We start from the raw sequence: 27,811 nt of genomic DNA, 5'->3' as shown, positions 1-27,811 counted from the left end.
TACTTGAGAAATCGTATGATGATAGGATATGTTACGTGGAACATTTTCCTAAAGATCTAAATTGCATAGTCTCTCAGGCATATATAGGAAGCAGCAAATCCCAATCAAATCCCGATCAAAAATGATTCGAGGATTTTAACAAAAAAAAAAGTCTTAAAAGCAAACACAATGCAATTTAAACATGTTCTCAAACATGTTGCCAACTAAGAGGCGGAGTGACTTCTGACACGAGCGAGAACGAAAAGTGCGTGATCCTCTTATATATTACCTCGGGAGATTGTTTCTAAGTGCGTTTTTAATCGGAAAAATAATCTCGATATTGCTGCTCGTGTCGACAAAGAAACTAAATATCTTTCGTTTATTGGATTTTATAGATGGGTTTTGCCCTTGCAAAGTCTAACATGTACCGTAGCCTGATATATATATGCGGGAGTTGAGTTAATCTTTATGGTTAATTGGCGAAGTAGACCAAGAATACTGAAATTTTCTTCTTCTTTTACTAGCAATCGAAAAAAAATATCGTTTATATATAATCGTTGACAGGTTTAATGATTTTAATTTATTTGTTTCGTCATGAGAAGCTAAGCCTTCACTCTGCAATCATTCTTTTGTTGTACCTAAAGACATGATAAGACAAATAGTAAAACATATCTAGACATGTCTCTCTGTCTCTTCAAAAAGAAAAAGAAAAACAAAAAACATTCGTCCGTCCATATTATATTTCATTACATTTCTCTTTCTATAAATGTAAAGATCGAAAATCGAAGATATTTCGGATGAACCTATTCCCCCATACCCGGAAAGTGCTGTCAAATCGTATAAAATTATGATGTAATATATCTGTGTTGTTTATAATCGCTATACGATTAATATGTTAAATGAATACATTTTCGCCCTTTCCCTTACCCTTTCTCTAAGTAATCAATGGTACTGAAAATTTGCCCCTGAGAACTTTCATCAACACCGTACGAACGAACGTAACGAAAATTAAACTTTTGCGACGAAGAAAACACTCTTCATGTGTGTAAAATTACATGTCGATTACGCCCACAAAAAAGGAAAATTTTCATTGTTGAGTGATCAGTGTAAATCTGAGCAATATTTGCTCGGCAATGATTTAACGCAGTTGCATTCAAAGGGAAAATCGTGATAATATTATTAAGCTTCAATGGTAGGATTTGTTTGCTTTTGCTGTTCCGATTTAGTTAATATAAATTTGCTGCTTTCTTCATTCAAAGTTAATCTGCGTTCGATCGTCTAACCTGCACAAAAATTTCATAATTGGATTTAAATGAAAATCGCCGGACTATTTCCTTTGCTTGGGAATGTTACATTTTGTACGGGTAATTATGACAATTATGTAGTAAAGCTTATCTAGAAAAGCGTTAATACTATTTAATAAGGCAAAGAATTTCCATAAGGCGGAGTGAGATAAACGACATGGAAAAACCTTTATAATGGGAACATGAAATGAAGCACCTCGAAGTAGCACGAACTATAGGCTCATTCATGTAAATATAAAGAAAACTTTATAAATCTAGATCATTCGATATTCGTGATCCGAATAAGTAAAATTCGCATATTATTCTTCAAATGGTTTGTCCAATGTTCAATTAATGCTTTCTGCGAATTTTTCATTTGTCCAATTTGTCAATATTGTATGTCAATATGTCAGTTTTAAGCTTTTTTAGTATGTTAGCTTTCGAGACTTAATTAAAGAATGCGTCTACTTTATTAGATCTTTCTTGCGTATGCTGAGTGCTATAAACATAACGCCCTCGATAGGCAACAAATAGATCATTTTACGGTTTTCATAAAGAGCGGGATCATTCATTTACCTTCGTTCCTAATCACTAGATTATTCTACAGGTTTTGCCATAGGTCTCGATCTTTTCTAAAATGAAATACATGTCGCCGATATTCAGTTCTCCAGAAAGCATCAGTACTTTGTACGTTGCAGTTAAATCGTCGCCGTCTTTGACTTGAAGCTGCTCGTTATATATATAAGACCCTAGATCAGTTAAATAAATCAAAAGCGCTTATTTTGCTTATTAATTAACCAGCGGAAGCCGTTAATTCTCTTAGTATGATTGAAAATCTCATATATTGAAATTTGTTCAATTTCAATTTAGAAATTAAGTTACATGCTTATACATGATCAATCCTTCGTATTGAAGGAATGAAAAATTGATTGAAAAAGATCAAGTCTTTGCATTGCATAGATTACGAACTGAAAGGTGCGTGCACTTGGCGAGCGTGAAGCAGAGAATTATTTTGGCCTGTTTGCCGCCCGAACTACATCTAAGGGTGTATTCTTAAATTTTTTGCATTTTGTTCAGCAATGTGACGTTAAGTTCAAATATAAGCAAAATCGCCCGTATAGGTTCTACAAACTATTTGAATGTTATGCTTGTGACACTGCACCTTGCAATTTGCTTGACTCCGGTTTGCGTGAGTTCATCCGAAGTTTAATGCGTAAAGTATCAAGTCTTTCCCTGAAATAGGCTAAAAAACACATCAGACTTAAGGAACATTTTCTGAGAATGATTTCTATTCCTCTGAAAAATGTCCTTTCAATTTGTTAATTACTGTGAACGTGATACCGATTGATTTTTTATTGATGACATGCACCGAAAATTATATATTCAAACTTTTCATCCCCTATCTTGACTATTGCGATTTTTGTTTGGTCAAGTGGGATCGCTTTCGCTAAGGTAATGGAAGTTGTATTGTAAAGTTCATAATATATCGAGTCGTCGATACTGTGTTTTATTTATTATTATTTTAATATAATTAATGAAAATTATTGTTTCTTTTCAGGTAAGCGAACTCTAGTGACATGGCATTTAAAATTTCTTATGTAAGTATAATTTTTATTCTATTTACTTAAATCGAATTTTACAATCATATGAACAATCAGTAAAAGTTCACCAAAAAAAAAAAAAAAAAAAAAAAAAAAAAAAATGGAAAAATAAAGTCCCGGGGAGACGTTTAAAAACACAATCGTTGATGAAAAAATCACTCAAGTTGAAGATTTCTTATGCAATTAGCAGCAATTGTCTGCTTTACGCCCAAAGGAATATTGAAGAACTTGAAGAGCACGGGCGTAATTTGAAGAAACAGTCAGGCAGGAAGGGTTATAAAATAAATTTCATGCACATTTATCAAACGTAATTAAAGAGTTGTGTTTAAATTTTGATATCGAATTTTTGATGAGAATTTCCTTCGTAGCACATGTTCAGCATGCAAGCAAGTAAGTTCTCGCTTCGCATTAAAATCTGCATGCAATTGCAACCGCGTGTTTTTAATCAAATAAAATGGTTTTCGCTTTCTCCTCTCCCTCAAACTGTTTAGTCTGTAAGCGAAATATTCTTTGCAACCCTTGTGATTCCGATAAAGCTGATTAAAAATTAAATATTTGTATGTGCATGTAATCTTATTTCCTTGCATTATTCGGATGGATGTTGTTGCTCTTTACACATTTCTCTGCGCCTCATTCGCGTTCGGTTTGTTTTTTTTTTTTAATAATACAGTCGCTTATGTAAGTGGCGAGCTTGTGCAGGCTAATCTTCCTTTTTTTGCTTAGTGTGCGTAGCATTTATTGCAATTCTGAAAGAATTAAAATTTCAATAATAGAGAAAGAAAAAATTGGATGTAAATTTGCTCCATGCACTGTCGAAAATGAATGAATCGTTTATTATTAAAGAATTTATTATAGCATATCGCAAGGCGGGCAATTGTATTTGCAAATTAATGGCGTCTCGCGCTTGCATTTTTTTTTTTATTTTTTTTTTTTGGGAAATTCTGATATAACACTAATCTGCTATGCAAAATCGTTACCGCCGATCATCAAATCAAACTAAAGTAGTTATCACACTTTTCGATCTTTCGATCGATTATTATTAACTATATTGTGTTCGGAAAATTTTTATAAAAATCATTATTGCTTTATTATTATTATTATTATTATTATTATTATTATTAATTTCGCCAGAGAAATAAATTCTAAGACTAAACTCTTAAGAGCACTAGGCATCTATGGATATCAGCTTTTATTAAAAACTCTACCGCACTTGAGATTCGAACCCACGACCATTGACTTGCTGGTCGAGATTCCTCGCCTTCGGCTACTCAGGCGGATCAGTATTGCTTTGATCGGAGTATTTGTTTTAAATATGCTAAGAGCATAAACTAAGTGTGCAGAGTGCAGAGCGAACATCTGTTAGCATCATTTTGCTGAAAAACGGATCCTTCACGGATACGATAGACTTAGTAATGATGCGAACAGTCAGTCGCTTTTGCTTCGACATTTTCGGTTTGCTTGAACTTGCTTGAACGCTGCAATCAGAGAAACAAAAGCTGTGGTTATGTGTCGGTCAATCATTTCAATGATCTAATCAATGCTTAAGTAATTCAAATGAAACCCCGGGAACAATTGCGATGATTCGAAAGAGGGAACGCGTAACGCAATTGGGTTTGAAGAAATATTCTAAAATATGATTTATGACTTTCGATCTGCATTGCGATGACCATTGCCTTGAGGATGAGGATGTACGAACTCGAATTTGTATGTATTGTTGTTGATGTCAGAAGATAGGAAAATATTTTTGCATAATAAAAGTAAGAATCCCTTTTGAAGTTTTTTTTTAATTTTTAATTTTCACTCATAGAATGTTTAAATAATTTTAATAATAGTAGAGAAAGAAAAAAATTGGATGTAAATTTCTTCGCGTCTTGCTATTCAGCGATTGATTGCGTTTCAAAGCGAAATGAAATGACGTTAGACAAGTTGGTACTTAACTTGAGTTAACTTTCTATTTTATCTGCTTCCTCTAGTTAAGTGTTTGGAATGCAAATTTATAAAAAATGCGATATAATTGCGTAATATTCGTGAATATTCTTTTAATATATTGTCGTTGCCGATGAGAATATCACGAGATCTGTTTATTAAATGAATTCGCTCTTAATAAAAGCACTTATTGTTTACGAGAGAAAGAGCACATAAGAGTACATAAATTGCTTATATAAATTATGCAAAATAAATTTATTATAAATAAATTTAATAAGCGTTAAATGTTTTGTTTATTTCGATCGAAATTTATGATAAATCGTTTACTTATTACAATATTTGTTTTTTAATTAATTATTTTTCCTCTACTGTTCGCGTCTATTGAAAACATCATTGGCGTATACCTAACAATGAAAAATAGCAATAGTTTTCGCCTTTGAAGATTGAAAATGAAATAAGTAAAAGTAAAAAAAGTTGATGAGAAAGAAGAAAGAGAAGGAGAAGAAAAGGGCGAGATTGGATAAACTTTGAATATAGCGATGAAATTATGGGTTTTGCTGATAGCTTCATGGGTCCTTTAATACATATCAGAAAAGTACATTAGCGCTGTGTTATCTGAAAGTTGTCATAACCCGATTTGTGCATTACCCTCCTTTTCAGTGCGTGTATTGCAAATGTATATGATAGTTAATAGCAATATATATATATATATATATATATATATATATATATAACTTGGTGTTTTGCTTTTAAAATTATAATTAAAAACTTGGTTTAATTTTTTTTGAATGTGTATACATTCAAAAGATGTGAGCTACCTTGGCGGACTACCTTCAATTCGGTAATTTTTCTCCCCACTTATGTCTTCTTGACCAAATGTTAAATCAATAAATTTATTTTCGCTTGGCTATGTTATCAATAAATTCGAAGTTTTCATACTAATACATGTAATGCGTAAGCAATAGCAATTAATTTCGTAATATTTTAATTTGGCGATCAATATAATTAAATACAATTGTTGCAATAATTGCGCACTTAACGCCATTGTGAACCTCTTTTCATCTTCTTTTTTTTAATAACTCTTTTTCGTACTCAATATTGTAATGAGCAAGAACAAGATACGCTACATAGCGTTATAATCGTGTTGTATGTTTACTTGAAAAGTTTTATTCATTAATAATATGCGTGGAAAATGGATTGTGTAATTGTTTTGCAGCAGCTCGATAAATTTCCTTGTTAGTCTTCTTCTTCTTCTTCTTCTTCTACCACTGAATAATGAGGTTGTATTAAATTGGGCTCTCCTTCTGTAACGCTCCCAACTACACCTCTAAAATCCTGATCAGCGCAAAACTCACAATCAATTTACATTTGCCCGTCTGCTAGTTCCTTCGTGTCTTCGTCTGTCTGTCTGTTTTCGAATAGAAAGCAAACATTCAATATTATATAAGGTATTTAGATCAAAATTATAATTTAGTTTTTTTTTTTTTTTTTTGATTATGACGGTACGTTATATGAATTCCTTTCGCCGAATTAAATGCTTAACAAGAGTTGCGTGCAGCCATTCACCTAATTTATTGGCGGACAACTCTTGGCCCTTTTCCCATTTCCCGTTTGTGTTTCTTTTGTTTTTTATTTATTTATTTTTTTTTTCTTCTTAATATAAAAGCTCCGCTATGTAGGTGGGCATGGTGGTCAAGGTGGCCAAGGAGGATTCCAGGTAGACACGGAAGGAAAACGGGACTAAGCAGTGTAAAGTTAAAGAATGAAAAGTGGTGGTAGCGGGTTGTACGGGGTAAGGGTAATTCCCGAACAAACGAATGTTTAGGCTTGGGTAAGCGGCATTGGTTTGGAGCAACTTGACGATTCAGTCGATTTTATATCGCATTATTTCAATTTGCTCTATGACACAGTTAATCACAATTATTTACTTTTCTACGAAAATGAAATTTTTTTACTCTCTTTCGCTCCAACGTCTCACTGGCCACTATGTTAGTTTTCTTCACAAGTTCTGCTAATCAGAAATATTAAAACAAGTTGTTCTTACATCTTTGAACCTTAGAAGGACATTTCAATCGAGAAAATCATTAATAGTATTAGAAATGGGTGTAGCTGGTAAAACATTTATTAAGCAAAGATTATAAGGAATTTTCATAAATTGTCTGCTATGACGGATTATAAGATTTTATTGTTTGGATTGTTGAGGTGAAAATAAAAAAATTTTTAAATTTAAATGTTTTTGAAATTTGTTTTTTTTTTTTCCCCTCTATTTTATCACACACATTTTAATGGTTCTTTGTTTTTCTTTTCGAAGAAAATGGCTCGTTTAAGTTAAGTAATACACAACTAGAACGCTGTTTAACTTCAAGAGTTTTTCAATCGGATAGGTTTTTGCCTTTATATTGTATGATTTTCCTAAATGAAACCATAATCCTGTTTAATCATATCGGCAGCTTTTTCAGCTATCATAAAAACAGGTCCATTTGGATGACCCGACATTATTTCTGGTATTATGCTGGCATCGACCACCCTTAAGTTGCGTATACCAAATACGTTCAATCGTGAGTCTACTACTGCGCTACGATCTGTTTTCGGACCCATTTTAGCAGTACCCGAATAATGATAAATGGTTACCGTAAAATGTTTAACATAACATTCCCAATATTCATGTGACTTGTACGGATAGTTGCTGCAAGTGGGTATTATGCGATCCCATAATTTACCATTAATTTTTTTAAAGCTTGCCAGATCCATTAAGCTAATGGCTTTCAGTAATCCTTTCACTGATATATCGACATCATATGGATGAGCAAAATAATTGGCATAGATTAAAGGATATTTAAAAGGATCTGTTGATTTAAGCATAACACGACCTCGGCTTTTCGGCCTTAAGATCATTGGGAACAACATGAAGGCATTCATACGTTGATCTTCAATTTCGGCAAACATACTGTCGTATATTGATTTTTTTAATCCAAACGCACGAGAAATGGCTGGATTAGAGGCCATAGAACCCCCTACCATAAATATCTCAATATCGGGGAAATCGTCGTCAGCGTCAGGGTGTTCAAGTTTCCAAAAACCTATAGTTTCGCATCCACCTGGAGAGCCGTATGGGCCTTCATTTCGATTAAAACGATTCATTAAGGTCGGTTCAGCAAAGTCTTCAAAATGTAAAGAAGTCATATTTGTGGTAAAAGTAATAGGCGCAGCAGTGTGATCTTGAAGATTATAACCCACTGCCAAATCAGCCAAAGGCTTGATATTCATTTCTTTTAAATGTTTAGCCGGGCCCACTCCCGATAACATTAGTAACTGCGGGGTATTAATGGCTCCGGCCGATAATATGACCTCACGACGAGTCAGAATTTTGTAACGTTTGCCATCAGCTTGTATTTCAACGCCGTAAGCAGTTTTTGTTTCAGGCGCTATAAGCACTTTAGTAACTAGAGCATTTTTCTTAACATGCAAATTTGGACGTTTGCCTTTGATTGGGTATAAATAGGCACGATTTGAACTCCAGCGTGTGGCATTAAAAGTGGTGGTATGCAAATAAGAGACACCTGTTTGAATTTCGCCATTATAATCTCGATACTTAAGACCGTCTTGCTGAGCGGCTTCTACAAAGGCATCGGCAATTTTTGAACGCCAGTTTACGTAAGATACTTTTACAGGGCCATTTCGACCTACGTATTCAGGCTCGGCATCGGGTACGGTGGAGCCTTCGTACTTCTTAAAATATGGTAATACATCCATAAAACTCCATCCTTCGTTGCCCATCTCAGCCCAACGGTCATAATCGCGACGATTACCGCGAGTGTATATCATATAGTTGAGGACAGAAGAGCCGCCCATTACTTTTCCACGTGGCCAGTTACACCGATTATTGTTCATAGCTAAGCAAGCTTGTTGGGAAGGTTGGGTACGATACTTCCAATTCATTTCACCCAATTGCAGGAAATGTGCCACTATGGGTATATCCATAATTAAACGTTCCGGTCCTCCCGCTTCTAATAATAAAACCTTCCATTTAGGATTTTCCGAGAGACGAGCCGCCAAAGTGCAACCTGCTGTGCCCGCCCCCACAATAATGAAATCATATTCGCCATCCATACTAATAACGTTATCATGATTCTCTAAATTCACATCGTTTTGACCGCGTATTAAAAAATCGATAGTCTCCAAAATGAAATTGCGATCCTGGGCCCAGGCTTTGCATAACAAAAGAAATGCCACGAAAGCGTGAAAGCTAAACATTTTTTTATCTTTTTATGTCTTTTGATTTTTGGTTTTTATGATTGATGCGTTTCTAGGCTTTTATCAATTATTCATAATTGTTCCCAAAAGTCGGATGCTGCCATTATTATTATTATTATTATTATTATTTTTTTTTTTTTTTGGTCTATTTGTCTTTTTAAATAAACACCTTTGAAGCGCTTGTATGCAATAATTGTATGTCTGTTCCACTTGAAAACGTAACTTCTAATGTGCTTAACAACTTTCGGTATATTTGGTTTTAAGATTAAATTCCTTAAGTCGAACCATCGTGTTGCTGCTTGTGTCTTTAACGCGCAGAGGTTGTTTGATCTTTTCTAAACTTAATAAAAGTAAAAAATAACTATTTATAGATTCTTGAACAAGCCAATGGAACTGCTTGCTTCAAACAAAATGCATACAATATATACAGCCCTGGGTACAAGAATAGCACATATTTCAAAAAACTAAAGTAAGTCATATATAAAAATGGAATGGAATGCTTGAAGGATTGAAACAAATGAATTTCATTCAGTAAAAAGATGATCCGAATGATATAAGATTTTTCTCGGCATAGAGATAGAGCAAGTTTCCCTACCCGGAAAAATTAAAGGTAAAGCCATAAAAATGTTTTTTTTTTTTTTTTTTTGATACGCATTGAATATTTCATGTTGTCATTTTCCGTTCTCCAAAAATGTCTGACTTATCTACTTAGACACCATCGATATCTTCTCAACAATCATGATAATTTTTTGCTTAAAGTCTTTTTTTTAAGGAGTTTGACTCTCAATTTCCAAAAAAGGGCCCCAATTCAATATAAGAGAAATCACTCCGACTCGTTAGGCATATTAGATGTTTTTACGGCTTCTGGATCTATTCTACTACATTGTCCGATATACTGGCTTTGGAAAATGAGAAGTGAAGCTGTCTGCTGCTTCTCCAATACATTTGGCCGCGTTTTCACGCATTCCGAAGCCAGTGAATACTAGTGATACGAAATCGTGTCGTCAACTGGCGCTCTCATCTTTTTTTTTTTTTTTGTTGAATTTCGTAACTTACCAGTGAGCTCCGAAATAAAGAATTTTAATGCGAAATGATGAAAGCTATGGCAAGAAAACGTGATAACAAAACCCAAATATGGTTGTAAGCATAAAATCTTTTATTTATACCATAAGTAATTGCTTCTAGTTTTGATTTATATTTGTGCTATTCATGTGTCGATGGCTTTATGTAAGCATAAATTTTTTTTTTTTTTTTTTTCATTTGAAATATTAGTAAAAGCTTTAACTTCTAGTTTGGCATTAAAGCATTTGACAGAGTGCTTGCGGTCATTAACAAATCACTCTCAAGCACTTGTACAAGAGTTGAACTTAAACTTTAGTAAATTTTCGCGTTTACAAGAATATGTTTATCGTTTCTTAATTTTAAGTATATATTATGATTTGGTGTATATGTGAATAGACCGGTTGTTGTAAAAGCGATATTAAATTTATTGATACTTTTGTTTTTTTGTTGTGGTTGAGTATTTTTTTCAAATCAGATATATCTTGTTTACGAAAATTGTTAATGACAAAAAGGCTTCCTTTATAAGCATTATGGTTGCTAGGGGTCAAGGAGAAAGAGGTTAGTAACCGTTCTTAGTATAGTGATTTAGCTTGAGAAGCTTTAATTGCAAGCTGCATAATCAACTTCTCACGCTTATTAGAAAATTTACGCTTAAGTAGAAACTTAATACTATTATTGATCATTTGGTAGCCCTCTGGAAAGAATTTTCTTCGTATTGTGAATATTTGATCTTTTCAGTTTTCTCGTGTTTTTTCTAGCTGAGCACTTCTCTCTGTTCGTAAACATTTAAAAATTAAGTTCAGGTTGACTTTATAAGAGGTCGTCAGAGAAAATTTCCATACAGCATATAACTTCTTCTTCTTCTTTTGTTTGCAAGTTTGCAGAATTGTATAAAGACTATGAAAAAAAATACTTCTTATTATGTAATTTAGATAGGGCATAAAAGCATTATGATTATAGTATGAAAGCATTCTTCACAAGAAGATTTAAATATCGATATTCCGTTAATCGATTTTAAATCCTAAGATAAATATTGCATTATAGAGTGAATATGCTGCTTGGTCTTTTCAAATCTACTGCTCGGGTTTCTCAGACTTGTTATGTTTCCCGCATTGACAGTACTGCCTGTCGACATTAATGTTCGCGTAACCCATTAATTAGTAACACTGTTTCGCATATACCCTTATACCATATCCCAAATTGTCAGCTGACTAACTGTTGGCAACTTGTTCACACATACTACCATTATACTATCTTAATTATCAGCATATATATATGTACCTTTTCCATATAATTTAAGAGTGATTGCGTTAACGATTGATGTATGACTGACCAGTTTAAGTTTCGCATTTAATTTGTATAAAATGCCAATTCGTGGGAGTGCAGTGAGAAGAGCAACGGACCTAATCCGCTTTCTTGCCAATAAAGCTTGTGCTGCGATATTGGTGAAATAACTCTTCATTGTATAGTGTGAACAATCACACAATACAATGACAATTTTTGCAGCAATACGTGATGATCTACAAAATCGAAAGACTTTGAAAAATTAAAAAAAACCCCGTATACAGTACATATAGTACTTCAGTACATGCAGTAGATGTAGTACTACAGTATAGTATATTTTTTACTAGTACATAGTGTAGTGTACACTGTACTAGTATATAATGTGCTATATTCGAATATACTATGCTAGTGCTATACTATACTAGTACTATACTATACTATTAGTATAGCATAGTATATGCTATGCTCACGCCCATTTTTCCCTAACATACCAATTTTATAAAAAATTGTTAAAAATTGTTACTGAAAGAAAAGTTTGAATTTTTTTTTGCTCATGCGACAGGTACTTTTATATAGATTCACGTGATATAGGTGAATATAGGTGAGATTTTCTAGCTTGGCCGCACTAGAGTCTCAAATTTCGATGTTTTTTCATATTCATTTTTTTAAACATCGAAACCAAATTTCCAAATTTCAAACATCGTCAGAAATAGCTTCCATAAGCAGAATTTGAATTTGTTTAGTTTGTTTGAAAGGTATTTTCATCTAGATGTCCACAAAAATATATTACGTTGTTTAATATGAACGGAGTAGGCTTTCAAATCCAACTAATTAATCCAACTAATTTTAATTATTTAGCAGAGATGTGTTCAGGCCTTAACTGAGTTTTATTAACAGATATGGTAGGTGTCTTTGCTAGTTAAAGTCGAATTTCTCTTCACAGAGCTTCGAAATGAGTATTATTTTTTGAGGTTATCCTTCTGGTGTCATATACGATCACTCTGTTCGCAGAAAGATTTCCAAGCTTAATGCGTTGCTTAAGATGAAAATTCGTGTTTTAACATATAGTCGTCGTGGTCCGAGACGATGTGTTTTTTTATTCCTGAATTATTCTCATTTTAGAAATTTGATTATACTTTAGTTAAATAAATACTCACTCATAAATAAAAAAAATGTCATAACATTTGCGCACGCGTAGAGATTAGTGTGATTGGCGTTTCAATTAATTAATTAATGACAGAGTCTCTAGCGAACTAATTTGTCTTTAATTTAATTTCTGAGCAGATTTTATATCAGCGTTTTACGTTTTTCAACTGAAATTTTGAAGCGTAATTAGTAAGAACTGAAAGTGTGACCGCAAGCACACTTTTTCTTTTCACTTTTAAATCTCCTCCAAACACTTATCTAGTTTTTGTCAACTAATCTTAACGCAGTCGACACGTAAAATATTTCGTTATTTATCACTGTGTGTTTATTTGTTGCTTTTAATTTATTATAGGTCTTTATGGGGCAGAATTTTTATGTAGTGCGCATTAATTCTCGCAGATTTTTAATTTGAAAAAATATTTTAAAACTAGTTTTAAAAAGAATGTGATATTCTTGATGATGATGATGTAGTTAGAAATTCAAATAACAAATTGTAATGCTGTGGTCACATTGAACGATCGCAAAGATTATGATGCGCTACCGAATAATATGACAAATTTAAACGTTGCCTAGAGAGACTGAGGTATAGCCAATAGAATTTGAAAACTTAGACAAATCAAAGATTTTAACTTTGATAGATATTTTATATCAAGCGTCCACGACTGATACGAATACTCTTTAACTATTTTTCCATATACAATATCTAAAAGTTCACGTGAACTTACCGAGAGTAAGGCCTTTCAGCTAACATGTGAATAGGAATGTGTGTGTGAGTATGTGTGTGTGTGTGTGTATGTTTTGAACTATCAATATACTGTTCTTATCGCGAGGACCTTTGACGATTTTCAGATATATTCGCTATACATTTGCTGACTGGATGATGGGAATGCTGCGAATACTTTTAACAAATGTGCCTGGTATTTGCGAAGGCCATATGGAACATAAAATCGGAAACGGACCCGCGATCTAACATTGTACGATTAGCAAATGGTTTTACTGCAGATAAACTATTTATCTCTTGGAAGCATCAAATAAATTATTTGGCTTCCATTACGATTCTGGAGAGTGTAAGACAACTTCGCGTGATTCTAACGTTTCAGGCGAACATATAAAAGAGCGAGGTCTTTCAAGAAAACGACGAAAAACATTTTAAATTAAGTTTTGTCAATCGTTAAGCACCCATTTGTTCCAGCTGCTTAACGTAATACGAATGTACTGACGATATGACGACTTGTGAAGATCTTCACGTTTTTACTCTTTTTATGTACGAAGTTATAATAAAGCAAATACTGCTCAACGAGAAAAGCAAGTCAACAGTTGAAAACATAGCTCGACATATTCAAAGGTCTAGAAAAACAGATATTAGGGGCACTGAAGAGGCACGACTTTGTAGAAGAAATATTTATTGATATTAGTGGTTTTTTCAGTTGCCGTTTAGATGATATCCTTGATGGTCCACGCACACTTATATCCTTTGAAATGAACATTCGAGCTATCTCTTACATAACGAACGAAACATCATTACATCTATAAAGACGAAAATGACTTTATCGCGGCCTCAGAAGAGATAACCATCTATTTCTCGTGTATCTTTTTGCAAATATTACTTGATTATATATTACTGAACAGTGACGATTACTTTTACCTTCTAGACATAATAACTCATTAAAGTTATGGTATGGCAGACATATGCTTCAGCAATATAGTGAGTGCGAAACGCCTTATTAGCGAAAAAGAAAAGATGAATTTGTTTGAACCTTCTATAAATTTATTGTGTCTCCTTGCAAGCCCTTACCTTTAATATATATTTCATAAGTTCCTTATAACTGTTGTGTGTTTTTCATCTCTTTGGTATTAAACATTATTGTGAGTATTAGTTAGTTGTCTTACATTTTAAAAGTACAAATAATATGGCTAAGTAAGTAAAATTAAATAAAAATTATCCTAATCCTCCCCTTTTAAACATCGATCGTACTATATGTTATTTTATATAATTATGATCTTGTTTAATCATGTCGGCAGCTTTCTCAGCTATCATAAAAACCGGTCCATTCGGATGCCCCGACATTATCTCAGGCATTATACTGGCATCTGCTACTCGTAGATTTTTTACTCCGTACACTCTTAAGCGAGAATCTACAACAGCGGAACGATCCGTTATTGGACCCATTTTAGCTGTACCCGAATAATGATAAATAGTAAAAGTGAAATGTTTAACATAACATTCCCAATATTCACGCGATTTATAAGGAAATTGACTGCAAGTCGGAATCAGACGATCCCAGAGCTTAGCATTGATTTTCTTAAAGCCCGAGCGCTCGGTTAAACTAATAGCTTTAAGTAAACCCTTTACAGATATATCGACGTCATATGGATTCGAAAAATAATTCGCGTAAATCAAAGGGTATTTGAAAGGATCTGTAGATTTAAGCATGATACGGCCTCGGCTTTTTGGTCGCAAAATCATTGGGAAGACCATAAATGCATCAATATTCTTATCCTCAATTTCTGCAAACATACTGTTGTAAATTGAGTTTTTTAAGCCGAATCCGCGAGAAATGGCCGGATTGGCAGACATGGAACCGCCCACTAAAAACAATTCAATGTCTGGCCAACCATCAACAGCGTCAGGATGGCCCAAATCCCAAAATGCTATAGCTTCGCAACCACCTGGTGAACCATACGGCCCTTCTTGCCTATTAAACCGATACAACCAAGTAGATTCGGAAAAGTCTTCAAAATGTAAGGATGTTGCATTGGTGGTAAAAGTAACAGCTGGGGCAGTGTGGTCTTGCAGATTATAACCTACTGCTAAATTGACTATAGGTTTGATACCCATTTCTTTCAAATGTTTCGAAGGACCCACTCCTGATAACATAAGCAATTGCGGTGTGTTAATCGCACCTGCTGACACTATAACTTCACGGCGGGCCATAATTTTATACGATCTACCATCAGTTTGCACTTCCACGCCGTAGGCCGTTTTACTTTCGGGATTTATAAGCACTTTAGAAACCAAAGCTCTCTTCTTGACATGCAAATTAGGACGCTGCCCTTTGATTGGGTATAAATAGGAACGATTGGAACTCCAGCGTGTGGCGTTGTAAGTGGTAGTATGTAAGTAGGAAACGCCGTTCTGTATTTGACCATTATAGTCACGGTATTTAAGACCATCCTGTTGGGCAGCTTCCACAAAAGCATCAGCGATCTTAGACCGCCACTTTATATACGAAATTCTTACCGGTCCGTTGCGTCCAACATATTGAGGTTCGGCATCGGGTACAGTGGAGCCTTCATATTTTTTAAAATATGGTAAAACATCTTTATAACTCCAGCCTTCGTTGCCCAGCTCAGCCCAGCGGTCGTAGTCGCGACGATTACCTCGTGTATACATCATATAATTTAGAACAGAAGAGCCGCCCATTACTTTGCCCCGAGGCCAATTACAACGATTATTATTCATGGCTAAACAAGCCTGTTGGGACGGCTGAGTACGATATTTCCAATTCATTTCACCAAGTTGCAGGTAATGAGCTACTATTGGTATATCCATAACTAGACTTTCGGGACCACCTGCCTCTAATAATAAAACCTTCCATTTTGGATTTTCTGAGAGGCGAGCAGCCAAAGCGCAGCCTGCTGTACCGGCTCCGACTACAATAAAATCGTATTCTCCCTCCATGCCAATGGTGTTGTCATAATTCTCTAAATTGGCATCATTTCCGCCGCGTATTAAAAAATCAATTGCTTCCAAAATCACGTTACGTTCCTGGGCCCACGAGAACGCGAATAAACAAATAATCAGTGTTAAACGGCCCGCCAAAGGAATTCTAACAAATATTTTCAACATGTTTGCTTAATATTATTAAAAGCATTCCAAATTCGTTATTTTTTGAGGTTATCTTTCTAATATTACACACGACGATATCTGCTCGCAGGGAGATTTAAAACTTCAATGCTTTATTCAGCGTGGCGGATGGTGTTTTAATATAATCGACTTCTCTAAATGCAAGATTCTCTTTGATTGTTTGCTCAGAGGTGATTTCTTTTGTCTTTGTTGAAATAAACCATAACATTAAATTCGGTTAAGCACCAACCAAGAAAAAAAAAAAGAAAAAAAGTAATCTCCTCTGCGCAAGCACAAACGTCGACGTGAACAACGATTGAATTCATTAAGAGCCAGTGAGAGACGAGTCGTACAGTACAGATAGATAGACAGATAGATACAAGTTTGTCTTTTTAATTGCAGAATGCATCGAAATTTTGAAAATGTTATCTGCTATATATCTGCTTGACTGCATCATCAAGCAAGTCTGATCCCGCGGACACTCTCTCAATTTCTTCTCGATTCTTCACTCTCGATCTCCTTCTAATTTCTATTCAACTTTTTATCGGTGAGCGGTGATTATTCTCGATGTAAGCGACTCTCTATTATCAAATATCTTTTACTTAATTTTGTTATATTATTTGTTGGTTTTGTTTTCACGTTATAATTTATAGTTTGGCACTGACATTGAATTATTGTGTGGTTTATTATAGACTTATAGAGACCTTTCTTGATTAAAACAAACTTAGCATACAATAAAATGTACCGGTTTTAAAATTTTTGTATAGAAAACTCATTTCCAATGAAACGAGTTGTTTCAGTTAAAAAAAAAAAAACACTTCAGTTACGTTGAATAACGAGGAAACTATAGAAGTTTATTGAGAGGCATTGAAAGTTAAAAAAGAATTGATGAGTTTTATGATAAAACTCTACAAGTATTTGTACAAACTATGAATGTAGCAACGTAGTGATCGCTGAAAAAAGTAAATATAATCATAATGTGATTATGCTGTTAGTCTAAAACCTAAAATAAAGCGGGAATGAACGGTGTTTATAGATTCGAGTGAAGAATAACAAAAGTGTGGGAAACTTTTGGGTAAATATATATTCAATTGCTCCGTCTTGCAGTTTCAAGTAACGCCAGCAAGGTTCGTTTGTTGCACGGACACTTTCTGAAACACTCACATTACTCATTCTAAAGGTAATGTCGTGCCGAAGCGTATTGGCAGCCTTCTCAACAAGAAATCAAGCGAGTCTAACTTGTCTGACTTGTTCAGTAAAACCGATCGAATTGGAGGGATGGGGCCAGTAAGCACGAAACGTTTTCTTACCTGCTTTAAAGCCGTATGATCCTCACCCGTCAAACTCGTCGAAGGGAATCTTAAAAAATTACCAAGAAATCGCTAGAGTTACACAAACTTTATTTACATATGTTATAAGGGAGCGAGAACGCAGTCCCTTTGTCTGTTTCGAACGCCGAACGCAGCAACGTTGTGGGGCAAAAGGTGTAGTTTGCTTGCTGCAGGATATAAAAATGAGATATAATGCACTTGCACTAAAATCATATTTGCCTGCTGCGCGCATAACATATAAAAAATGGTAAGTAAGGTTAGTACAAATAATAGCCTCAAGATAAATTTCTTTCATTCGAAAGGATCGGATAGATAGATCTGGTTTGCTTTCAGAACGTAAATATTTCCTATAAATGATAGTATGTCAGTAACAAACCGCTACGATACTGCAACAGTACATCGGCAATGTAAAATATATTTTCATTGAAATTATAGCCAATAGTAGTAAATATTTTATTATTTTTGCTGATAATAGGATAGACAATAGTAGACCTAAGGTTAGATACGGTTAGATATGTGCATCTATTTGGTTTTTTTGCTGTTTTGTTTTTCGCTATCACTCATTTATTTATTTGTAGATTTTTATAGTTTTAAGATCATTTTCATCCTTTCCTTTAAGCTTTTAATTTCAAATTTTGTTTAATTCAGCGGAATCGATATTAAATTTGTATTATATTGTAAATCATTTGTTATAAGGATAAGTTATAAGAGAATGTCCATCGAAAAAATGGTGGCAATAGATGACAAATGTGAATTGAAGATCCGTTTTCGTCCTTCTTTTTACACCCTACCACCACTTATGGTATAGGGTATGTCAAGCGTGTGCGAACGTGTGTGACGCCCAGAAGGGCGCAGAAGATAGAGCCATCTTTTCTTAAACCATTCGTACTAGACCTATCCTCTGGATCGATCTAAGCTCGTTTGTCCGTCTGATGACTTTTCATGTATAATTATTTATGTTCAACATACAAATCACAATTTTTGAAGATATTTTGATGAAATTTGATATACTTGTGCGTGCTTAAAACGCTATGGAAAATTGATTTGGATCGGTGCACTTTTCCGAAAACTCCCCGTCCTTACATCAAAAAAAAAAAAAAAATTGCACTTTTTCGAATTTCACGACAAAAGTTGCTAGTAGGTAGTAATATTTCGACCTTCTAAATTGGTATGAAAAGCTTAATTCGCTGGTGAAATATTTCGAACTCCTCTCATATGTAACCATTTTTACGAAGACTGAATCTTTAGATAATAAAATGGTAAATAATCTAATTTCCAACATTTCATGATGAACATTAATTCATAATAGTAAACCTTACCGAATTTGAATAACGTAGGACTAATTTTTGGATATCACGGCGTGCAAGGATTCTCACGAAAAGTAAACCCTTATGTGCTAAAAAGTCCTATTCATTAATGTTTTATGATAACAATTTGTCCATCGTAATAATTTGACCCAACAAACGATGTGAGCCACATTTGAGCGATATGGTTCTATTTGCATTCTGACACCACCACTCCACACAAGATTTCTCAAGTCAAGGAATGCTGTCTGATGATAGGCAATGTAGAAAATAGGATATTCTGTGCGAGTTGGACTAAACTGTAATACGCCAGATCCAGCTGAGATCCCCAAATAAGTACGCTGTGGATGTACCGCTTTACAGTTGATATCAATTCCTACGCCTAGCCTGCGTAGCGGTTATTTGATCATTGGATATCGCAACGTATTCGCATACATAACATCATTTAGCAGCACTATCCTATCAAATTAAATCGGAAAAGCAACGCTATACGCATATGATGCTTTTGTTTTTAAAGCAGAATTCCACTTATTTGAAACTCCAAACGCCTTTGCCTTAAGAAATCATATATATATTCATGCGTAAAGGTTGAAGGTAGTGTGTTGACGTGAAGGAGCCGAATGCTCACAGAGAAACAGTAACACTGTCTTCTGCGAAAGCTAGCCTAGACTAATTACTCTATCTGCTAAAAATTCTCTCTCGTCTTCTATATAAGTCCGTATAAGTTCTGCTCAATATTTTTCATTGTATAGCTTTGTTTATTCCAAGAAATAATTTCATTTCTAATACAACTTATGATGACTATCACTTAATTGAAATTTTAATCGTTTCGATAATTACTAGTAGTATGCTGTTAAATCAACAATTGCCGCCCATTCCCTCACCTGTCGTCGAACCGTTTAAAACTAGAATCAAATAGCGTCGAAAAACACATACCGTTGCTGCATAATTGCATCTGTACGACTATTGACTGACCTAATAGTTAATATGCATCGGATAAAATGATTTAATCGATATGAAAATAATAAGAATAATAAAATGTTGTCATTATTCTATGTTTGTATTTGGATAAAATTCATTAAGAAACAGTTGAGCTTGAAAAGTTGACCCGTCAGGTTATATGATATGAGTAGAGAAAATTAAGAACACGATAACTTCTATGAGATGAAAGCCAATTTAGTGTTAAGCAGTTTGTTGTGGATTACGGTTGTCGGCGAAAAAACTGATTACGGTGACGGTAATATTTTATTATCGTTTTTGCAATTTTTACAAGATGGCCAAAATAATCTATCCTTGGAATATATGGACAACGAAGTGACTCTTCTGCAGGCATATGATTTTATTGTGGTCGGTGCGGGTACAGCCGGTTGTGCTTTGGCGGCACGTTTATCCGAGAATCCGCAATGGAAAATTTTACTATTAGAAGCCGGTGGTCCGGAGACTTTGGTTATGGATATACCGGGATTTGTGCATTTTCTGCAAATGAATCCGGAACTAAATTGGAAGTATCGTACCGAGCCATCGAAAACGTATTGCTTGGGTCTGAAAGATAATCGTTGCAATTGGCCTCGTGGCAAAGTAATGGGTGGCTCTTCAGTTTTAAACTATATGATGTACACACGCGGCAACCGTCGTGACTATGACAATTGGGCTCAAATGGGCAATGACGGGTGGAGTTATGAAAATGTCTTGCCCTATTTCAAAAAACTGGAAGGTTCTACTATAGCGGATGCTGATCAAGCTTATGTGGGTCGTAATGGACCAGTGAAAATTTCTTATTCTACTACTCATACTCCTTTAGCGGATAGTTTCATTCGGGCCCATCAAGAAGCTGGTGTGAAATATCGTGATTACAATGGTCGCATACAGACATCGGTATCGCATTTACAAAGCACCATATATAAGGGTATACGTTGGAGCTCTAATCGCGCCTACTTGTATCCTCTAAAAGGTAAACGACCCAATTTGCATGTACGTAAACATGCTTTAGTTACTAAAGTGTTAATCGATGAAGACCTCAAACGAGCCTATGGTATTCTCTTCGAAACGCGTAATAAAACATATCAGGTATTGGCCAGCAAAGAAGTTATTTTATCGGCAGGTGCTATAAATAGTCCACACTTGTTAATGTTATCTGGCGTAGGACCGGCAAAACATTTGCGTGAAATGCAAATACAACCTTTGGCCGATTTAGCGGTGGGATACAATCTCCAAGACCATTATGCTCCATGGGTCACCTTTTATACTAACGCCAGTAGTCTGCATTTGAAAACGTTTGTCTCAGTTAAAACTGTCGTAGATCTACAAGATCATAAAAACGGTCCTTTAACTAGCCCCAGTGGCATTGAAGCAATTTCGTTCTTCGATTTGGATCATCCCGCTGAAGAAGACGGTTGGCCAGATATGGAATTATTTTTAGTATCTGGAGGTGTACATATTAATTCACCAATTGTGATTGGTTTCGGCTTGCGCCCCGATCTCTTTCATTACTTATACGAGGATATTCTTAAGCACGATTCCGATAGTTTTGTAATATTTCCAATGATTTTAAGACCAAAAAGTCGCGGTCGCATTAAACTCAAAAGTAAAAATCCACATGAATATCCTTTAATTTATCCCAATTATCTGGCCCATCCTTACGACGTGGATATAATGATTAGGGGTATATTAAAGGCGCTTAATATTATTGAACAGCCCGCTTTTCGCAAAGTGAATGCTACTCTTTTGGATCGCTTGATACCGGCTTGCCAAAGTTATGGCAATGCATTGTCGCGAGCCTACTGGGAATGTTATGGACGTCACTTCACTCAAACCATTTATCATTATTCAGGTACCGTGAAAATGGGTCCGGCTAGCGATCGTACGGCCGTTGTCGATCCGCGTCTTCGAGTGTATGGCATACGAAATTTGCGTGTTGTTGATGCTAGTATTATGCCACAGCTAATAGCCGCCCATCCTAACGGACCGACATACATGATTGCAGAAAAGGCGGCCGATATGATTAAGGAAGACTACAACGTTTTATGACGAAAAAAAAAAATCTTATTCAATCATAACAATTATTGTTCAGTCTTGTGTTACATGAATATTTGCGATAAATATTGGTATTATATTTCATAAAGTATTGGTTATCGTAAATTAAACTCATTAAGTTTTTTTTGTTGTTACATAAGGGATTTTAAATACATCGGCTGATGTAGAAAATCAAGTTATCTAACTTAGATTTAATATATTTGCTCCTATCAACCTTGACAACTTATTAACCGACAGCCAGACAGACGGAATATTACGGTCTGATGTACTTCTCATCAATACAAAATAAAATCAATTCCCAAACTTAGGAGTAAAGAATGAAGCCACACACATATGTCAAACACATAGAAATTAATTATCAAATAATATATGTAATATATTAAAACATATGTACACATATACACATATACATTATTCTAGTGCATTTGAAATTATTAAGGTTTGCCTTTATTTAATAATATTAACACATTTCTGGAGCGTAGAAGGAATCTTAAGTACGATTAATACGTTTATAAACAATTTTATGCCATATTGTATAGAACTGCACTGTATAATTTTTATCGTCTCAGAAAGGCTGTAAGCTGAAGACATCGGCATTTCTTCAATTTATTGCAGCTTTACGTTAATTTGTTCTTTAATCATCTCTTGATCATATTTAAATTGAGGTCGTCCCCTATTTAAATCAATATTCTAGCATCTGTGAAATATAAGTCACTATGCGGAGATTCTATCATCAATTCTTATCAATGAGAAGTGAGATATATTAAATCTGCCGATTCGCACAAAATACATATACGAATACGTTTTGTCTCGGTTCATAAGTGCATTTTAATATCGTCTATTATTTGTGGTGCAGGATATATGCGACACTTCAAAGTAGCTAAAATGAGCTTACACTTCACTATACCGATCGATTTGCAATCCCTTTCTAAATCGATTTAAGTTTATCTGTCTATTTGTCAGTCTATCTGTTCGTCCAGTATTTGTCTATGTATTTCAATGTTGAATTTAGAAGTCGCCATTTTTGATACAATTTGGAAGCACTTTGGGCGTGCTATGGGCGAAAGACGTACTCTATTCAAAACGAATTGGATGGAGGCAATCTTTGCGAGAACTTTTCATATAGTGCCATATTATTGTAAAAGTAGTTACATTGGCTAAACATGAATGCTTCTCAACAAAAATGAATGAAAAATAACAATTACTTAGTAGCAGAGGAGTCCATAATTAACGTATACGGAAGCAGTTTAAAGATCTCACGATCAGTCTTAGTAGCTCAGTGTGTAAGTGAGTAACCGCCAACGTTTCCTTTGTTTTTTTTTTTTTTTTTTTTTTTTTTTTTCAGCTAAAATGATTTTTCGATGCAAAAATCAAAATTTTTTTTATCTGATGCGTACCGCGATTTAACGGCAAAATTACCCTCAACTAATTTTCGGTAACAGTTGGTGTGATTGGAAAACTTTTCAAATTAATTACGAGTTTTTGTATGAATATCAAGCGTCACTGTCAATAAATGGAATCGCATGCTGACTGAGTCGATACAATCAATATTAATTTAAGTAAATTTCATGTTCGCATACTTAAGGTTAATCACTCACGTTTACCAATTTTGCGCATATATAGTTACTGAGAACTAGTTACTGAGTTTGTGTGTGCAATTCGTTTAATATTAAAAAAACAGAAAAAAAAAAAAACACTGAAATGAAATGAAATGAAAATTTCGGTCAAAGACGACCACATACATATAGACAATTAGTTGCATGCCATTTGCATCGGAAAACTAGCCAAAAAATTGTAAAGCTTTTTTGCCGTTAACTACCGTGGCGTAAACACACGTTGTTATTTAATGAAAGCTACTTATTACCTAAAGAATTGTTCATGTAAGCCTTGACTTGCTAAGATTCGGACAAACGCTAGACAAAATAAGTGAAATATTTTTTTTTTTTTTTTTTTTTTGTAAAAAAACAAAAATATGTAAAAAATTCATTTTCGCTATGACTCGTATTTAGTCATATTCACACCATTAGCTACTGTACGCTATTTGCTTACAGAAAAGCTCAGAAAATACAAATTTCGATACATTATTTCATAACCACTGTAGGAAGATCGTCTACCAATCATCATATTTCGGATTTGTCCGTCCAAGTCGAATTTTCAGATCGAATGTCCTCCCGTAAGCGACAGTTTGAAATTGTAATCTACTGAGCGGCACACACACACACACACACACACATGGAAACACATGTAAATAGATTCGTTCGAATTAATAACTTTTACAGTTATATGTGTGCATTAAGGCTCGAATCGTAACTGCCATTACTTACTGCTAGTGTCAAATGCATTTGCAAAATATCGCTAAAGAACCTTAACAACAGATTAAGTTTACTTATTTGGCAATTTCGTTCACCAACCAGTTATTCGTTATACTATTACTATTATTTAAATATTATATCAATCAATATATATTTTGAAATTTTTTTCATAAGAATACTAACGTAATGCGATATAAAACATGGAGACGTAAGAACTTTTTGCTGATATTGTGAAATACATGTATATATGCATAAATGTAAATTGTAAGCACGCTTACACTTTCGCATGTGCCGAACACACAGCGAAGACCGGAAACTTTCTTTCCTAAGTCATTCACGATCAAAGAACTTACGATATACTTTCTATGTCATTTCATTTTAAATGACGCTGATAGTAGAAATTATTGTTATACGCTACAATACTTGTGATACATGGTATGTTAAGTTAGTGCGGATGTATGTAACACGTAGAAGGGTTGACGATAGACACACATTTTATTATACCGATCGATTCAGAATCATAATCTGAATTGATCTAAGTCTGTCTGTCCGTCTGTTCGTCTGTCCGATTGATGTCTGCCCATGTACATTTGTGTTCAAGTTGCAGGTCGCAATTTTAATGATATTTTGAGAAAAACTGTGATACAATGACGTGTTTTGGCCCAAGGACGAACGCTTGGATCTGTCTACTTTTTCAATCAATTTGTAATCTTGAAAATTTTCTCGACAAAAATGGCTAAGCAGCATTTCGGTATACTTAATTGGTACGAAAACTTTTGGACCAGCTGAATCTCCTTTTGAATCCCCTCTCAGTTTATGCTACAAAATTTTCAATGCTTCGTGATAAAAATTATATCATAATAACAAATTAACATAAACAACTTAACTGTACCAAATTTGAATCATCTCAGCCTATATTTTGGATTTTACCCTAACAAGGATTTTCACGAAAATTGATCTTTTATAGAGCAGAAAAGTCCAAATTGCATATGTGGTGATAAAAATTGACTCATAAGAGTAATTTCATACTAAAATGAATTATACAAAATTTCGGGTTATCTATGCCTATTAAAAATTAAATTTGTCTAACATTACGTTGCGTTTTGGGCCCATTTCCCCATAAATAGGCACATGTAAAAAAAATATGTCTTTATATAGAAACAAGATATAATTTTTGTATTCTATAATAAAAATAAGAATTGTGTTAGACAATGTGATGTAGGGTATTTAACGGTCAGCCTTGAACGACTATAATGTTCTAGTGAAGTGTAAGTCGATTCAGAATCGATCGGATTAATTAAAGACAGGTGTGCAACAGACAAGTGATGTAAAAATTCTTTATGATATTCTCAAGAGCTAATGAAAAATGGATGCGTTTCCTTGAACCCTACGACTTTAAGGTATGCTTGTGATTATCTTTCGATATTCGACTATTAACCGATTATAATATTCCTGGCTGGGGATATCATTATAATAACTATTTATTCAATTTATTTATACATTAATCCAATTTATACCATTGTAGCTATGCTTTCCGTAAATTTATTGTTTACTCATCATAATCATAGCAATTCAGTTAGTTGTCAATTGTTTATTAAAGAGAACGATGACGTTGTCGTAATATCGTTTATTTTCTCTTGTCACTGATCAATCGCTTTAATTAACGTACAATTTATATAAAATAAATTTTACACATATTTTTTTCTATTCACGGCGACACAGTTCATAATTTATTTTTTATAATGCCAACCGCTTTCCACCCCAACCGTAACAACCTACCATATATTATAAATCTGATTCATTATCGAAATGCTTGACGTCAACTGTAAATCATGCTTCCTTTATAATAGAGTAAATATAAAATAAGTAAATAATAAAATAATAAAATAGTACAAAATGTTGTTGTGACTTAATGGCTATCGTATTTGTTACTTGATTTATTAGCCCATTAATGATTAATAACTTAGACGAGAACGATTCCTATCGTTATCGTTATCGTTAATGTTAGTGTTTAATAGGCTGGCAATTTAATCGGGTTTTATGAACTATAAATGAATGATTGAATATATCTGAATGGTTTGCATTCGAATGGCATCGCCACCACTTTTTTTTTCACTTTGTCGAAAATTCTGTTAGATAGTCTACTGACTGATAGTCTCTTCTCACCTATATATTATCCAAAAATTTTTGGTGAAAACTCATCACGACCAGCAGTCGCTTATATTTCGCTAATATTTGATGTTATACTGATTATTAAATTTTCCAATTTACTCTGCTATATTACTCAATTATATTACTTATGATTAAAATGATGAAATATTTTATTTAGATTGCTAGATTATATGCCTTTGAACACTGTTTACGAAGAAGTTCACTGGTAAGAGTAAATTGTCGTGAATTTTGATTTCGTTAATATGTGGTTTGGAGAAAGCATTTTAAACGCTTAAAAAATGCTTCATTTACACCCTGGTAGGCAATCAAAAACTTGACTTGACAATCGTTGCAAACTTCTCTGCACATGTCGCGAATGTTGAAAAAAAAAAAATTGTTAAATTGATTTAGATTTGGATTTGGAATAAAAATTTGGATCCTGACGGAACAAAAGTGGCCAAAGAGGAGTCATCTGATGCTGCCTTACGAAAACCAACCGCATCAACTTGAAACGAAAATATGAGTTAAATCTTATTAAATCTCTTCATAACAGCCGTCATATATAAGATGCTATCACCTTGCCTAAAGCAGCGGCGTTGTAACGACTTGGAACATTGACGTATTGACAACGAAAAATGGCTTCGAATAATTGAAGATATCCAATGAATTTTTTTTTTTGGAGGGAGGGACGATTAAAATCATTTCGGGAGAGGGCTTCGAAACGCTATCTCTATCTTAATTGAGGCTCACTCGTTTAACGTAAACTGACTTTAGATCTTCTGTCGGGATGTTTAACATTATTTTGTTTTCATCGTTAACGTGAAGCGAGAATCAAGTAATGCCAAGTTTCTAGTTGTATACTTTAGTTTATGTGTCGACGATCCTTGCAGTGATTTTTATTTATGCCTTACGATTAGTTGCTTATCTACTCGGTCCGAACTTACCTCTTCTCGTCAGTTTTATTATTTTGCATTTCCATTTGAGGCCTAACGGTTGAATTTCAGACACATTCCCGCTGATCTAAATCAATTAATTTAGAGAAATTTAGCTTTAACTATTCTTCGACAATTTTTTTTTCTATTATTAATTTCATTATATTATTAGAAATAATTACAATATAAAATTAATTTGGAAAAATATTAAATAAAGGATTTATTGATACTTTTTGAAAAGGCAATTAATGAATAGTGGGTCATCAAAATTAAATGAGCATAATAACGATAGTAACTACATATAAATAACTTTTTACACATTTAAATATAAATATATTTTTTAAAATTACAATTTTTTTTTTTTTT

General features: G+C 34.1%; 5 protein-coding genes across 10 annotated transcripts in view; 2 read left to right on the top strand and 3 right to left on the bottom strand.

Annotated features, from left to right (window-relative positions):
• The window catches only part of LOC119637235 (adenosylhomocysteinase-like), a 287,510-nt gene that overhangs the window by 85,184 nt on the left and 174,515 nt on the right, over positions 1-27,811 (bottom strand). The gene's annotated exons all lie outside the window — the stretch shown is intronic.
• LOC119637227 (flotillin-2) overlaps positions 1-27,811 on the top strand; it is a 217,893-nt gene that overhangs the window by 20,319 nt on the left and 169,763 nt on the right. The window lies entirely within an intron of this gene.
• Positions 7,148-9,136, bottom strand: LOC119637224 (glucose dehydrogenase [FAD, quinone]-like). Its single transcript, XM_038033089.1, has one exon. It carries the CDS (start codon positions 9,041-9,043, stop codon positions 7,202-7,204), a length of 1,842 nt encoding a protein of 613 aa, XP_037889017.1. The 5' UTR covers positions 9,044-9,136; the 3' UTR covers positions 7,148-7,201.
• Positions 14,376-16,861, bottom strand: LOC119637222 (glucose dehydrogenase [FAD, quinone]-like). The gene has a single exon (XM_038033087.1). It carries the CDS (start codon positions 16,383-16,385, stop codon positions 14,517-14,519), a length of 1,869 nt encoding a protein of 622 aa, XP_037889015.1. The 5' UTR covers positions 16,386-16,861; the 3' UTR covers positions 14,376-14,516.
• LOC119637223 (glucose dehydrogenase [FAD, quinone]-like) lies at positions 20,087-22,416 on the top strand. The gene has a single exon (XM_038033088.1). It carries the CDS (start codon positions 20,182-20,184, stop codon positions 22,042-22,044), a length of 1,863 nt encoding a protein of 620 aa, XP_037889016.1. The 5' UTR covers positions 20,087-20,181; the 3' UTR covers positions 22,045-22,416.

This window comes from Glossina fuscipes, unplaced genomic scaffold (assembly GCF_014805625.2).
Source record: "Glossina fuscipes isolate IAEA_lab_2018 unplaced genomic scaffold, Yale_Gfus_2 43, whole genome shotgun sequence".
Lineage (NCBI taxonomy): Eukaryota > Metazoa > Arthropoda > Insecta > Diptera > Glossinidae > Glossina > Glossina fuscipes.
This window is presented reverse-complemented; position numbering and strand designations above follow the sequence as displayed.